At 33.5% G+C, this 14,447-nt stretch overlaps 1 protein-coding gene across 1 annotated transcript; it reads right to left on the bottom strand.

Moving 5' to 3' along the window:
* Positions 1–8,358: 8,358 nt before the first annotated feature.
* Positions 8,359–10,066, bottom strand: LOC112085291. Its single transcript, XM_024154495.1, has 4 exons — positions 9,922–10,066; positions 9,503–9,693; positions 9,307–9,444; positions 8,359–9,114 (listed from the first exon to the last, which is right to left on the bottom strand). The coding sequence occupies exons 1-4, from the start codon at positions 10,064–10,066 to the stop codon at positions 8,359–8,361; spliced, it is 1,230 nt and encodes a 409-aa protein (XP_024010263.1).
* Between the last annotated feature and the right edge of the window lie 4,381 nt (positions 10,067–14,447).

Here is a 14,447-nt window from a genome sequence, read left to right as displayed (position 1 = left end):
TTATTACTTTTTATTTCATTCTTATGTTCCTTATTTTTATCACATTTTCAAATTAATGTAAAGTTGTGATGTTTTTTTTTTCTTAACAGGTTTTTTTCCTATTGGTTTCTAAAGGGGGGGGGGGAATTTATTTATATATATTTTTTAGACTTTCGGGAAAAGATGTCTCTCAAATAATATGAATGGTAACAATAAATATGGAAACAAAAATCTCTCATTATAATAGAAAAACTTTCCGATAAATTTTGGTTTAGATTTTCTTATAGCTTTTGGTATTTGCATAAAAATGGTTACGAAAAAGAGATTTACAAGCTTTTATGATTAACATAAATCCAAATGTTTGAATTGGATTTTTATAAAAAAGAATTTCTTTATTGTAGGAAAACTAAATGTTTCAATACTTGATGAGTTCATGAAAAACAACAACCAAACACTTTTCAAAATTGTACACCCGTTCAAGAACATATGGATATCTAAATATTTATTTGTGTAGTGATTTGTTGATGTGTCGCGCTCACAGCGAATTTCATAGTGTTTCGCTTACGTATCAGCTCCAGAATCAATTTTGGCTATAAAAAGACCGTTTAACCCTATTTTGCAATTACATGTCATTTTTTGATTGGTTCTTATCTAATAATGTGTAAAAAACTTAAAACAAACTGGTCTAAATTATTATGGTTTAATTTTCAGTTTCATAGTCAATAAAACCGTTTTTTAAATTATATATAAAGAAATTGAAGAAACAAAAATTGAAGCTATTTAAAAAGTAATAGAATGTTGTTTCAAAAAAAAAAACTGAAATGTAAAAAATAAATTCTAACAAAAAATTTAAAAAAAAAAGAAAAAAATATATATCTAACTAATGAAATGATGGTATTTGTGATGTTTAAAACACATAAAACAATGATCAAAATCGAATATGTTCATACGGTACTTCAAAAAATTACGTCTAAGATACATAGAACAGTGATCCAAAGATCTCAAAACTATTTAAACTAAATTATTTGGATACTACTATGTTCTTATTTACTCTCTTCTATTCTATATTGTTTTCACGATTATGTCTTCCAACATTAAAATGCAAAGAAATCTAACAAACAAATATACTCAAGAATAAAAAAACAAATGAATCCAAACTACTATTAGATTTTCAAACAAACAAATGGAAATGATATCAGCCCGCACAGGACGCAGAAAAGTTAACTAGTTACGGTTTAGTAGACGCAAGATTAAGAGCAAATCAAATCAATCTTATAATATATTGCTAAAAAAATGTTCATAGCATTGTATATTAAGGGAAAAACATTATTACATATAAAGCAAATTAAGTAAGAGATAGTTTTTTTATTTATTAAAAGAGTAAACTATGAAAGAGAGATCATCTTTAGAATTTGCGACCAAGAGTGAGCTCAAGGGACAAAGTCTCATTATTGTTGCAATCATCATTGTCGTCTTCATTATTTTCAGTTTCATTCCTTCCAATCTGCCAAATCCAATTATATACATTATAAAATATATGTAGATTAGGGGCATTTAAACAAATTTAATAGTAATTACTTACGAGATGAAAAATAATGTGGGGCATATGCCACACCTCTGCTCTACCTGCGTTCGTCCCTGTTAATAATATATTATATATAAATGAAATGATCTATATCAAAATTTTTAATAAAAATTATGCATACTTGGTCATTGATAATCATGTTTGATGATATAGCGTAAGAATTTTAAAAAGAGAGGAAACTTAAGAATTTTAAACAAAGTGACAACTTACTCTTGAAGATTGAAACAGAGACTTGGAAGATACTTCATTAACCTCATTACTTGATTCTCCTTTCTCCATAATTTTAATCTGATTTCTTTCTTCTTTTCTACAATAATTGATTAAAAAAGTACTATCAAATTTAAAACAAAAAATATATTATAATATATTTATATTAATTTTTTACTTCAATGTTATTTAAATGATATAAAAACATTTTTTGCATAGAGTTGAACATTTCTTCAAGACGTTTGTATTGACGAAGGTGTTGTTGAGTTTGCCTCAAAATCATTTGTCTTGTCAGATTTTCTCTTGGAATTGCTTCTACATCTTCTACCATAGAATATGTGAGTGTATATACTTTTGTTTCTATATAATATTTACATATAAATGCTTTTTTAAGAAAACTTCATATATTGGTCCGAGCACTTTTAGAAAAAAAAAACTTCATATATTTATTTGTTTTAAAGAAAACTTTATATAGTTAAAAAAATTGTATCTCTGTTAAATAGAGCACTCATAGAAAGAAAAAAATTGTTTATAAAGACAGTTATAGAAAATACAATAAATGCATAATTATAATAAAAAAATAAAAATGTATATAATACTTATTCAGCTTTTTTGTACTCTTCAAGCTTGTTGGTTCTATACGTCTGATGAAGGCAAAAAATATAAAACTGGTTCAATATGTAAGCCAAAAATAATATAAAAATTTGACAAAATACAGATACGCATATATAGTGAAAAAAATATGTATAAATTAAATCATGTATATATATATATATATTTTTTAAGACCTGGAGATGGCTCTTCACATGTGATATAGTGAGTCCTCCTATATTCATTATCTCCAAAATTCTTTTAGGAGTTGCTTCTGCATTTACGATGATTAGTACAAGTTGAATTTAATTTAAAATAAAATAATGTTTAGCCCAAAACTCTAGATCTAGGATTGTTATGTGGCTCTTATATATGTAAACAAAATTATCCGCCTAATTTTTCCAATCCCCGAATTTAAAAAATATGATGATATCACACAAAACAAAAACAGAGAATATAAAGAGAATTGTATAATCGGAAAATTGAAAATGATATGTATCTGATGATGAATTGAAAACAACAGTTGATGATTCCGGTAGCAATCTGTTTAATGATTTTACTGATTTTATTTTGGAAAATCATACAAAACTAGAAAAAAAAACTTACGATAAATTCCACCAAGCTGTTCAACCGCATAAACAAAGCAGATGCGATGATTGGCATTCCATCGCATTCGATCCATTTTTGACCTATTATAAATTCTAACAATCGAGATTTTTATCAATAAAATTCCTGAACTTTACAGTTTTTTTGTTTTTAGTTATAAAAATTCTCATCATGAGTGTTCAATTTATAATAGTTGTAGACAAAAGTTAAATTGATGATTAGATGACATAATAATCTCAGAAAACAAAACGTCAAATCAAAAAACAACACGTGTCCATTTATAATCTTTTTTATCATCTAGATATACTTAAACCGTTTAGAAGTTATCTATATAATATTCGCGCTTCTAATTGGACTATGTGATGCTGTGGACTCAATTTTCTCATATTTCAACGTGTTGAATAAAGAATGATTTGCAAGAATAGCATCTTCTCAAGACCGAATTAGGTAATTAGCAACCAAAATCAATCAATTCAATCCATAGCAATAGTCAACTAAAAAATGGTAGGAAATTACAGTAAACCCCTTGCTCCTTTCTCTCCAACGTTGCTTTTTCTGACACAATACATAAATTTCAATTCTTAGATAATTCACAACACTAGCATCTATTTTATACAATGGCATTCATACGTTAGCCTTTACTTTCGACAATGACATTCATAACTTTTATAATCATCGATAATCGTGTATCATACTAGGTTAATTTTGAGGGACCTCTTCTTTGATCAAATAAATAGCCAGTCAACAATTTTATAGACCGCCCCTTCTCATTTCGGAGGTGAAAAAAAGTTTGTCTACTTCCTAGTATAAATTTTGCCTATCTTGAGATTGTATTACTTGTTCTATTTAGTAACTGTACAAAACTATCGAGATACAGATGGTTGGAAGACATAATGTTTTCCTTGTGATTGGAGAATAGTTTGAAGGGTGCGATGGTGTGTGGACTTCTTTGGCCGAAAAAAAGGAACACCATAGGTGCTTTCCTAAGCGCAAGAATGACGTATTCGGAGGCGGTGCAAGTCGTAAAGGAAAAAATGGAAATAGCAGAAGACGTGGTCATCGCTCTCACAAACATGCTAATGGATAATGGAAAAGACACACCATCAGTTTCTATTCGCTGCGACGAGGATGTTTTACTTTTGGCGGAAATGCGGTCTGAGATAGACCAACTAAACCTATGCGTAATGGTGGACGAATATGTGACTGAGAATGTCTCTCAGAGGGTGAAGAAGACAACTCTGAATGTGGCTGATCATTTGAATGAGACGGCTCTGGTGTTTCTTCCAAACTCAGAAGACGATGACGCAGACGATGATGGTAAGTTTTGTAAAGTATTCATATTCCATAACTAGTAGTCGATTACTAATGAATATGATTATCTAAGTAGCATATACGGTTATTTGGTAAACATATATGGTTATAAAGTAGTCTACTTCATGATGTGAAATTTGTAAACGGGTTAGTAATGTTTATCTAAGTGAAACATGATTATCTGAGTAATATATGTAGGACCAAAATAAATCGAACACTAAGAAATAGCGATTGAAATACGAGATCAAATAAAACGTTAAGGCAAAGAGAAACGAGTGGAGGCGAGACTATGATCTCTTTCCTTAAATCTTTGAATCGCCCGTAGTGCGACGGGTTTTTGTGATCCAAGAGTCACAGGATACAACCAAACTTATCTGTTTTCAACAGCACTAAGAAATACGGATCTAAACGAACTAGTTCTACTATACTCTCGGAAGAGGACTAAAATAAAGAAAGAGAGGGTGAGAGACTGTTGCAAAAATTTCAGAGAAGAAAATGTGAGGTGTGTAGTATGAAAAATGAGAGAAGAGGTCGTGTATATATAGCGGAGGAAGAGACTTGAGCAGTCTCCAAAAATCCCAAAAAATCCGCAAGTCAAACACGAATCTCGGCCATAAATTTAGCGTAGTCAAAGGCGAAAAATCAGCAATCTGTGATTAATAACAATCTGTTAAGTTTTTGTGGGGATAATGAATATCCAATATTCTTTTGACTGAATCAAAAACATATGAAGAAAGTCAACCTAAAAACATTGACCAAACGCTCATAAAAATATACCGCCTTGGGCCCGAAGGCCCATTCGACCAACACGACCTGCGCCCGCGCCCGGCCTGGCTAGGCGGCAGCGGCGCGCGCGTGGGGCTTCCTCTTTTCTCTCACATGTTATTCAAACATGTATGAAACGACTCTTAATATATACTAGAGCTTTCCCCAATAATCCATCGATGTGGGACAACACCACTTACACACTCACTTCATTTCCTCTTCACCCTTACTGGGCTTTAATAATTTCGGCCCAACAGTCCCCCACATGAAGAGAAATGACTCTAAACATATGAAGACTCAACTGACTCGATAAAACTTAATTCGACTAGACTAGACACGACTCTGACTAGACTAGACAGACTTCCGAGAGTATGCGAAAATGCAAATGTATCTGAGAGGTAGCATTTTTCAGCTTTGAACCCATCATTTTTAATATTTGTCGGGTTTACTCGGCCAGGACATGTACATGATGTCTTGAACCACCCATACTTTGATGTAAACCGAGACAACAGTGATCGCACAGCAACATTTTCTCGTAGAACTTGAGGTCTCTATTGTGATCATTTTGGCCTTGAACATTCCTGGTTTCATGAGTGAACTTGGAGAATATAGCCTTCCTTTCATTGTCCTAGAAATGGCCCCATTTCACACTCATTAGGTGATCTGCCATTAGTTTTGTTTTTAAGAAGTAACCTGTAGTACTTTACGAATATCTCAAAACTATGGAATCATTAAAAGCTACAGCTTAACCTTAACACTCACAGGTAGCACTGTTTATCATCTTAGGAACTGGGAACAAGCATAGTTTCACAGTGCTCACTTCTGAATCCGCTTGATTTCGTTTTCCCTTTGAACCTAGATCTTGGGATCTCCAGTCACATAGGTAGGGTTACCATCAGGCGTCACTTTTATCTATAGGCTTTAAACTCACTCCTCTTGATGATTTAACAACTTGATCTCGCGCCATACTTTTTGTAAACGAGTCTGCTAGATTTTCAGCTGATTTGATGTAGTCTAACTTGAGTACACCAGTCGACATCAAATGTCTAACGGTTTTATGGCGTCTTCTAATATGACGAGATTTACCATTATATAGCTTATTCAGTGCCCGAGATATAGCCGACTGACTATCACAGTGTACACGTAATGCGGGCATTGGCTTTTTTCACATCGGGATATCTTCCAAAAAATTCTGAAGCCGCTCTGCTTCCTCTGCGGCTTTGTCTCGTGCTATAAACTCAGATTCCATGGTTGATCTGGCCAACAGAGTCTGTTTGGAAGATTTCCAGGATACTGCTGCACCACCAAGTTTAAAGACATATGCACTTGTTGATTTCGAATTCTTAGAATCTGAAACACAGTTGGCATCACTATAGCCTTCTAAGACTGCTGCTTCTTTACCGTAGTGCAACCCATAACTTTTGGTGTATCTAAGATAATTCAATACTCTAGTTATGGCCTTCCAGTGATTATGACATGGATTACTTGTATAGCGACTAAGTACATTTACTGAGTGCGCTAAATTGGGTCTCGTACAGTTTGTTAAGTACATAAGACTTCTGATCACCCTTGCATATTCCACCTGTGACACTGGTTCACCTGAATTTTTTGTCAAGTGAAAATGAGGGTCAGCTGGACTTTTTGCAACTCTATTTGAGTAGTTCTTAAACAGCTCAAGTATTTTTTTCAGCATAATGTTCTTGGGACAAGATTATTCCATCCGAGTGTCTTATAATTCTAATTCCTAGAATCACATCAACTAATCCCATGTCCTTCATATCAAATTTGCTACTTATCAAATTTTTAGTTCGATTGATCATGTCTTTATTGCTCCCAATAATGAGCATGTCATCAACGTATAAGCAAAGCAAAACATACCCATGAGGAGTAATTTGATGTATATACATTTATCACATTCGTTAATGCTGAAACCATTTGACATCATTACATTGTCAAATTTTTCATGCCATTGTTTTAGACCTTGTTTAAGTCCATACAATGATTTAACAAGTGTACAGACTTTGTTTTCTTGTCCTGGGACAACAAACCCTTCAGGTTGTTTCATGTAAATTTCCTCTTCTAAATCACCATTTAGAAATGCGGTTTTCACATCCATTTGATGCATTTCTAGATCTATCAGTGCTGAAATTCCAATCAGCATTCTGATTGAAGTTATTCTCGTTACCGGAGAATATGTGTCAAATAAATCTAGACCTTCTTTTTGTCGAAATCCTTGCACTACAAGCCTAGCCTTGTACTTGTCTATCGATCCATCGGTTTTCAACTTTGTTTTGAAAATCCATATACACCCTAGAGCTTTCAACCATTGTGGTAGATCGGTTATCTCATAAGTGTGATTCTGTCTAATTAAGTCCATCTCACTTTGACAGCTTCCTTCCAAAAAGACGACCATCTAGCGTTGACATTGCTTCTGTGAATGTTCTTGGTTCATTTTCAGCTAGGAAAACTACTAAGAACTCAGAACCAAATGTTTTTTCCTTACGAGTTCTTTTACTCCGTCTAGGTTCTTCTTCTTTTTCCTCGTCATTAATAGCAGTGCCCGAAGTGCTTGCTCCATTTCCAGAAGTAAAGGCATCTCGTTGATCACGAGATCGTTTATTGCTTTCTCTATCCTTGCATGGAAACACATTTTCAAAAAATGAAGCATTTCTTGACTCCATTATTGTATTCACATGAATATCTGGTATATCTGATTTATGTACCAGAAATCGATAGGCACTACTATTATGAGCATATCCGATGAAAATGCAATCTACCGTTTTAGGTCCAATTGTGACCTTTTTCGGAGGTGGTGCTGCAACTTTTGCCAGACACCCCCACACTTTTAAGTATTGATACGAAGGTAATCTTCCCTTCCAAAGTTCGTACGGGGTTTTTCCCGTAACTTTATCAGTATTTTGTTGAGGATATAATTTGTGGTAAGCAAAGCTTCCCCCCACATGTTATGGGGTAACCCAGATTCCTGCAACATTGCATTCATCATTTCTTTTAGAGTTCTATTTTTTCGTTCTGCAACTCCGTTGGACTCTGGTGAATAAGGAGCGGTAGTTTGATGAATAATGCCATGTTCCCTACAGAACGCATTAAAAGGTTCATCATATTCTCCTCCTCTATCACTTCGAACTATTTTAATAGTTTTATTAAGTTGGTTTTCCACTTCTTACTTATATTGTTTGAATTTCTCCAAAGCTTCATTTTTACTGCTTAGTAGATATACATAACAATATCTTGTGCAATCATCTATGAAGGTTACAAAATACTTCTTCCCACCTCTACTTTGCACATATTTTAAGTCACATATAATCAGTGTGAATTAAACTTAGAGGTTCAGTTGTTCTTTCCACGTTAGGTGATGGTGTTTTACTGAGTTCAGCTTGAACACAAATATCACATTTGTCTTTACTTATTTTGTGTTTAGGAATCATATTCATGTTCATCAATCTACTCATAGTTTTGAAGTTAACATGTCCTAAACGTTCATGCCATAAAGTAAAAAACTCAGACATATAAGCAACTGGTTTCTTATTCTCATTCATTTTCGAGGTGGAAGCCTCGGTTACAACATCGCTGCGAACAGCTTCAACACACTTCTTAAAAAGACCATCAGTAACAAACCTTTTCCCCATATACATCCCATTCTTGGATAGCACCAGCTTATCCGCCTCTAACTTATTGGTAAATCCATGCTTACTCATGAGAGATCCAGAGATCAAATTCTTGCGCATGTCCGACACATGGACCACATGTGTTAGGGTGAGCTCACGTACAGAGGTAAGCTTCAGAACAACTTTCCCATAACCTTCAATCTTTGATGTCACAGAGTTTCCCATAAATAGCTTCTCATAACTCTTGTTCTTGGTGTAGGCAGAGAACATTGACCTGTCCAAGCAAATGTGCCTGGTTGCACCAGTATCGAACCACCAAGCCTTGGGATGGCTATTAGCAACACTTGCTTCAGTGATCATCGCACACATGTCTGGATAGGCGAGATTAGCTTCATGTTTCTTTGGAGCCTTTTTGCTGCGGCACTCAAAGGATTTGTGGCCTGTCTTGCCACAATTGTGACATGTTCCAGCGAACTTTTGTGAGCTTTCAATACCACCAAATTTCTTCTTTTTGATCTTCTGTGAGTTCTGTGGTGGTACTTTGCCCTTTCATTTGTCTTGGCGTCCTTTGTTCTGGCGCCCTTTGTGTTGGTGTTCCACAACATTCGTATTGGGTTAGCAAATTTCCACACATACTCCGAGGTTCTTTCGGTTTGTTGACTCCATATGGAGCTTCATGGTTAGGTCTTCAAGACTCATCCACTTCTTCTTCAACTTCAGATAGTTTTTGAAGACCGTCCAATGAGGTGGAAGCTTCTCAATGATGCATGCGACCTGATTGGTCTCACACAGCCTCATCCCCTCAGCATGGATCATTGAGAAGAGTTTGTACCTTTCCCACTTGATCCATTATTGGTCTGGAATCCACCATTTTGTAATTTAGAAATTTTGCCACAGCGTATTTCTGAGATCCAGCATCTTCCGTGCGATACTTTTTGTCTAGAGAATCCCATAGTTCTTTAGACGTCTCAACATTGCTATACACCTTGAATAGTGCATCAGCAAGACGACACTGAATGTATCCTTTGCACAAGAAGTCTCCGTGTTCCCATGCTAACTAGCTCGCAAGTGCATAAGAATCATCATTATCTGATGAGAGAATAGGTTTCTCTTCACAGGTGTACTTTTCTCCAGCTTAAGTATGGCCAGATAGAAGAATATCTTCTTCTGCCACATCTTAAAGTCCTGCCATCGAACTTGTCGGGAAGGACAGCTACTGTAGTTACCGCTGGCATCTGAACCGATTGATACTGTCCAGTAACCGCAGTTTGGACATAGCAGAGATCGGAGGTGGAATAACCACATTCACTGGTGGGAAAGTCCCAAACTGGATCTGTTCAGTCCCAACAGTGGTAGTCTGATCAACTGAGGAGACATTTAGAGTTTCGTTTTCCATTTCTGAAAAGAAACACATTCCGCAGATTAGAAACGATTTTAAGAAGTATACAAAGTACAATCCGCAGATATAATATGTATACTCAGCAGAATTTTCAGAATAAAAACGAGTTTAAAAGAATACAATTTTAAATATTATATGTATAATATTTCTAAAATCCAACTCAAATCGCTATCAAATAAGGTCGATAAGCACCACAACCATGCAATTTTTTATTTTAAACCTCCAATGAGAGTTTGATCACAGGTGGGTGACGATTAGAGATGGAGAGTAATAAAATAAAAAATAACGTTTGAAGAAAATACTCGTAATCAATCCATTCAATGTTTATATAACAAGAACGTATTCAAAGAGTTAAGAATGTAGGACCAAAATAAATCAAACACTACAAAATAGCGATTGAAATACGAGATTAAATAAAACGTTAAGGTAAAGAGAAACGAGTGGAGGCGAGACTATGATCTCTTTCCTTAACTCTTTGAATCGCCCGTCGTGCGACGAGTTTTTGTGATCCAAGAGTCGGAGGATATATACAACCAAACTTATCCGTTTTGAACAGCAGCCGCGGTGTAAGAGGCTTCAGCCGCGGGTGGGAGCTACTTCACCTTCCGGACTGTGTTGCTTCGCCTTTAGTGCATTGATAATATCTGGAGATCTAACCGTTGAATTGATTTCATTGTTAATTGCATTGGAAAACTAGTTGTCTCCTCTATAATGTCTCTAAATTTAGGGATGATCAGATGATGAGAAGGTCTTCATTGGTTGCCAAACTTCGGACGACCTGAATTTATTCAAAAAACTAATTTTGCTCTAAAATGCACTCCATAAATCCAAGTTTCCTGAAAAGTCTTTTAAAACTCCAAAACATAGAAATCACTTATAAGCAATTGAAAATAGAGTTAAAATACCTGCATAAGACATTAAAAGTGATCTATAAAAATGGTAAAATCCGGTGTTATCACTGCTCAAGATGAGAACTTCCAAATCTTCCCAATTGCTCATGCCATTGTAGACAGCGATAAAGACGCATCTTATGAATGGTTTTTAAATGTCTGAAAAATTAATTCCAGATGACAGGGTGGTTATGTGTATTTCAGACAGACACTCAAGCATTTACTCGGGTCTGCGAAAGGTTAGGCGTAGTCAACTATATGTAATAGTAGTTAAGTTAAAATTAGTTGACTACTGTCTGTGGTTGACTATTACTAGTTGTTTTCTGATTGCAGGTATATCCTTTTGTCGGGCATGGTGCTTGTCTATTTCATCTAGCAAGGAACATAACAACAAGGTTTAAAGAGAGTCAATAGTTGTCACTTATGGTCCGAGCAGCAAAAGCTTACACTATGATGGAGTACCCAGATTTTTACAGAGTTGCAAAGCATCAGCACCAGTTGCGCCAAGTATCTGCTTGATTTGGGATTCCCACACTGGATAAGGGCTTATTGCATGGGCGGACGGTACAGCCTCATGACTACAGACATTGCTGGGTCTTTAATAAAGTCTTGAAAGAATGTAGGAAGTTTCCAATAATATTAATGCTTGAAGCCATTAGGATGAGTCTTGTCAGTTGGTTTGTAAAGAGGAGAGTTGCAACCTCATCTGACGACCAATCAGTCACTCCGAAAGTCTGAGAAATTCTAGATGATAACTTCTATGGGAGCACAAAGATGAAGATAAAAAGCACAAATATCTTACTTAGCATTATTAATATATGAATATCGGATACTCGCTTATGTTTACTGTTACCTTCAGTACCCATAATTGTTTAAAGCGTTCATATAGTCATACTAGTATACCTTGTTAGACCATCTCCAATGGTCCCTCATTTTGAAGGAAAACATCAAATTATGAGGGAAACTCTTCTCCAATGGTACATCATTTTGAGGGAAAAAATGAGTTTATGAACAGTATTACATCAAATTTGAGAGAACACTTTTCATCCCCTCATTTCAATTTTTAGCTTTGTTTATTTGCAAAATGATCTTTATAGTTTTAAATATATCTCATATATATCTAAACAAAGTTTTAAACTTTTATTTACTATACAAATATAATATTATTGTTTTTAAAACATAATAATAAATAAATATTAGTTAACTTTATAAATAAAAACGTAAAAATATAATTTTTTCATTGTCATGTTATGTAATTTTCTTTATGTAATAAATTGTTTAATATAAATTAAGAATTATGTTTGCTTAAATTTTATAATTTTATAATATAGTTGGGTATAATTTGTAAATTTCGAAATAATGGGTGTTGTTTGCAACTAATAATAAAATAAGCAAAGAATATAATTAGAATATTCCTTTTTGAGAGAAAAAATGAGGGAAACTATTGGAGTAAAACTCTACTTCATTTTGAGTTTACTTCATTTTGAGGGAAAAAATGAGGGAAACCATTGGAGATGCTCTTAGAGAGGTTTGAAGTGAACTTATTTTCAAAAACGTGCAGTCGCAGGGTTTTTTAAATGCTTTAGATACCATGTCTTCACACAATTGGTGCTACTAATAATAGAAAAATTAACATAGAAAAGACGGTAGAAGAGGTGTACACTACAATTTTTCAGATATATCTTTATGGAGGAGCTTTCCACCTAGTACCTACTCTTGTATGTTCTGGTGAGTGTGAACTACTTTCCCCCATAATGTGTCGTCCACCTGGAGGACCAGAAAAACATAAGGATCCTGTCTTGTGGAGAAATGAAGGTAACATTGTCGGCTATGTGATTTATAACTGTAGTTGACTACTTCATTGTCTACTTAGTATCTATAATGTCAAGACAATCGAAAAATCAAAACTGTGTAGCACAATGATGACCAAGTTGAAATATAATACTGTTCATAAATTTAAAACAATTCTATGAAATTTAGTGAATAATTACTTTAACCCTAAAATTTATATATTAGAGAGATGTGAATAACCCAACAGTGATCTGGAATTTATACATTTTTAATGCTTAAAATACATTTATACGCAAAAATGAGTTGTTTATAGTTGTAACTAAAACCTGATATAGTTAGGGGGTGTGAATGGTAAACTTATTATAAAAAGAAATAAATCCAAATTATTACTTTTTATTTCATTCTTATGTTCCTTATTTTTATCACATTTTCAAATTAATGTAAAGTTGTGATGTGTTTTTTTTCTTAACAGTTTTTTTTCCTATTGGTTTCTAAAGGGGGGGGGGGGAATTTATTTATATATCTTTTTTAGACTTTCGGGAAAAGATGTCTCTCAAATAATATGAATGGTAACAATAAATATGGAAACAAAAATCTCTCATTATAATAGAAAAACTTTCCGATAAATTTTGGTTTAGATTTTCTTATAGCTTTTGGTATTTGCATAAAAATGGTTACGAAAAAGAGATTTACAAGCTTTTATGATTAACATAAATCCAAATGTTTGAATTGGATTTTTATAAAAAAGAATTTCTTTATTGTAGGAAAACTAAATGTTTCAATACTTGATGAGTTCATGAAAAACAACAACCAAACACTTTTCAAAATTGTACACCCGTTCAAGAACATATGGATATCTAAATATTTATTTGTGTAGTGATTTGTTGATGTGTCGCGCTCACAGCGAATTTCATAGTGTTTCGCTTACGTATCAGCTCCAGAATCAATTTTGGCTATAAAAAGACCGTTTAACCCTATTTTGCAATTACATGTCATTTTTTGATTGGTTCTTATCTAATAATGTGTAAAAAACTTAAAACAAACTGGTCTAAATTATTATGGTTTAATTTTCAGTTTCATAGTCAATAAAACCGTTTTTTAAATTATATATAAAGAAATTGAAGAAACAAAAATTGAAGCTATTTAAAAAGTAATAGAATGTTGTTTCAAAAAAAAAAACTGAAATGTAAAAAATAAATTCTAACAAAAAATTTAAAAAAAAAAGAAAAAAATATATATCTAACTAATGAAATGATGGTATTTGTGATGTTTAAAACACATAAAACAATGATCAAAATCGAATATGTTCATACGGTACTTCAAAAAATTACGTCTAAGATACATAGAACAATGATCCAAAGATCTCAAAACTATTTAAACTAAATTATTTGGATACTACTATGTTCTTATTTACTCTCTTCTATTCTATATTGTTTTCACGATTATGTCTTCCAACATTAAAATGCAAAGAAATCTAACAAACAAATATACTCAAGAATAAAAAAACAAATGAATCCAAACTACTATTAGATTTTCAAACAAACAAATGGAAATGATATCAGCCCGCACAGGACGCAGAAAAGTTAACTAGTTACGGTTTAGTAGACGCAAGATTAAGAGCAAATCAAATCAATCTTATAATATATTGCTCAAAAAATGTTCATAGCATTGTATATTAAGGGAAAAACATTATTACA

This window comes from Eutrema salsugineum, unplaced genomic scaffold (genome assembly GCF_000478725.1).
Source record: "Eutrema salsugineum unplaced genomic scaffold, Eutsalg1_0 scaffold_3, whole genome shotgun sequence".
NCBI lineage: Eukaryota > Viridiplantae > Streptophyta > Magnoliopsida > Brassicales > Brassicaceae > Eutrema > Eutrema salsugineum.
This window is presented reverse-complemented; position numbering and strand designations above follow the sequence as displayed.

What these genes read in the sequence shown, in the direction of transcription:
- LOC112085291 (XM_024154495.1), bottom strand. Translation starts at nt 10,066, where the DNA reads ATGGAAAACGAAACTCTAAATGTCTCCTCAGTTGATCAGACTACCACT. An exon ending in CAAACTGCGGTTACTGGACA is followed by an intron (nt 9,694 to 9,921) that starts GTATCAATCGGT and finishes TCTTGTGCAAAG; the next exon opens with GATACATTCAGTGTCGTCTT. An exon ending in CAAACCGAAAGAACCTCGGA is followed by an intron (nt 9,115 to 9,306) that starts GTATGTGTGGAA and finishes AATTGTGGCAAG; the next exon opens with ACAGGCCACAAATCCTTTGA.